The sequence below is a fragment of the Propithecus coquereli genome, unplaced genomic scaffold, assembly GCF_000956105.1.
Source record: "Propithecus coquereli isolate 6110/MARCELLA unplaced genomic scaffold, Pcoq_1.0 Scaffold507, whole genome shotgun sequence".
In the NCBI taxonomy this organism is placed as follows: domain Eukaryota; kingdom Metazoa; phylum Chordata; class Mammalia; order Primates; family Indriidae; genus Propithecus; species Propithecus coquereli.
The window spans coordinates 373,547-375,876 of NW_012150919.1; the positions used below are offsets into that span (position 1 = coordinate 373,547).

At 34.9% G+C, this 2,330-nt stretch overlaps 1 protein-coding gene across 1 annotated transcript in view; it reads right to left on the reverse strand.

Annotated features, from left to right (window-relative positions):
* The window catches only part of BTBD1 (BTB (POZ) domain containing 1), a 73,595-nt gene that overhangs the window by 6,698 nt on the left and 64,567 nt on the right, over nt 1-2,330 (reverse strand). Inside the window, exon 6 of the mRNA XM_012656536.1 lies at nt 1,033-1,120. Coding sequence (XP_012511990.1) covers nt 1,033-1,120 — 88 coding nt within the window. The remainder of the gene's footprint in view (nt 1-1,032; nt 1,121-2,330) is intronic.

The following is a 2,330-nucleotide window of genomic DNA, read 5'->3' on the forward strand; positions in this document are numbered from 1 at the left end:
AAAATATTAAAAATTTAACTTTCTCATGTGTTTATAAGAACAACAAACTGACATGAGTGATGTCAATTTATCAGCTGAATTTCACTATAAACCTTAGTGGACAGGATTAGTAAGGAGCATAATGATTTCATTAGCATAGCGAATAATGCTATTCTTCCACTTGGAGCATGGTATCATCCATGTGAGGTAGTGAGGTATCTTTTCTGGCTATCATCGAACTAGATGTTTGAACTGTTGTATCACAAAATATAAAACCAATATTTTGAAAACTAACAGTGTATTTCAATCACAAAGTTCACCAAAGTTTTTATTATTAGAAATAACATTAATAACATTTTGGAGAAGGTAGTTTTTTTCTGTTGATAAAAGTTTGAAACATTATTTGCTGCTTTTTTTCATATTTTTTGTTTTAATTTATGCACAAAATACACGTACAGTATTGCATACAGTTTGTAAATAAAAATGATATGGATGTTTTCAAAAATAATTTTACTAATTGTGGTGTACAATCAGAAGTACAGAGAACACAGTTTTATGAATAAGTAAGGGAAGGAGAGAGGTATTTAACTTTCTTGCGGATTGGGTCTGGTCCCCTGTCTGGAAGAACTGAGGTGGAGTAGACCTAAAGAGTGAGGCAGGGTCTGCTCAGACGCTTGAAGTCACAGGGTGTTCACAGTAGTCACAAGAAACGAGACAGTTTCAAGGCCCCAGAGTTGAAAATACCACGGAAAAAGCAGGAGGGTGTTCTAAGCTGGTCCGTGCACAGCAGGAGTACTGATAGAAGGGATTCCTGGATAAAGCAGAGCTCCTTGTATGCTGATGTTGCTTTTGTGAAGGATCCCAATTTTCTCAAACTAGATTTTTTTTTAGATCAACTAAAAACCAGAACTCTAGGCTTATAATGCTACTAATGGGCCTTCTAATTCCTTTGATAATTATATTGAAGGTTGGATTTCTGTCAAAATAATATCTTATTGTAAAATTACATGTTTGTTGTATTTCAAGATGATATACAGTAGGGGGAAAGTGTACCTGTATATTCACTTGATAATCCGTGGGGCCATGAATAGATCCATATAAGCCAAATCCGACTATAGAGATTCTTCTATTAACTGTGAACCTGAGAGAAAAAAAGCCAAAAATTTAATAAGTAATTCTGTAAATCTTCATATTCTGAAGGTTTATAATTTTGTTACGTGTTACCTGGAACATTCAGTTTTGCTTATAAAAAGGAAAACTATCAGAAATTACATATCCTTGGAAATGTCATCTGTTTGCTTACAAAAAAAGCTTTCTTTCTAGATTAAATTTGAACTCAAAAGGAACTTAATTAGAATCCGTTTTCTGTGCTACAAAAGGAATCTATTTAACCTAAATATTCACTTTTGTTGTAATGGTAACTTTAGTGCTGTACCAATCCAAACACAGACACGTCAGCCGTTAGGACTGAAGCCCAGCATCCCAAACCGTGACAGTTCCTCAGTTCAATGACTACATGCTGAGGGCCTATCCTATTCACATACTGGGCCTGGCGCCGGGGAAATAAGGTCAAAACACAGTTTCTCTCCTGTTGGGCTTACAGCCAAATGAAGGACAATGATAATAAACAAGTGCAGAAAGGAATAAATAAGTAATTGTAAATTGTGATAAGAAATGTGAAAGAGGTGGGCTGCTGTAACAGAAAACACCACTGGTGACGGAGGGCTGGGACAGGACGTAGTTTACACAGACAGACTCAAATGAGGATTCCGTAATAATCAGCTAGTCCAGTTTGGTCATTATAATAAAGAAATATTGACCCATCTTACTCCATTTTATAAATGTATAAAAACTGACATTAAATACAGATGAAACTAGAAGTCTGTACAATCAGAGATAATCTGTAATGTAAAACAGAGTAATTCTCAACACTTTCAGCAACAACTTCAATTATCATTACTACTACCAGCATACCACCACCACTTTCTAACAAGCCAGGCACTGAGCTTCAGTTCTTTACAGGAATTATTTCCTTTAATTGTCATAACGGCCCTATAAACTAGGTAACAGTACTATTTTTATTATCCTAAGTTTTTGCAGTTAAAAAAACTGAGGTTTAGAGAAATTAACTTGTCCAGGTCAAAAAGTGTGGCAGAGCTAGGACATCATTCCAAGTCTGCTTGGATCAAAAGCCGTGCTCTTAACTACCATGCTAAATACCCAGCACAGGAAGAGACCACCTTGAACATTTACAAATACATTATTTGTAATCATTTTTTACTATAAAAAAGCAGTATATTATCTGTTTTAAAAAACCAGATAATACAGCTAAACAAACAAGAGGAAAGTTT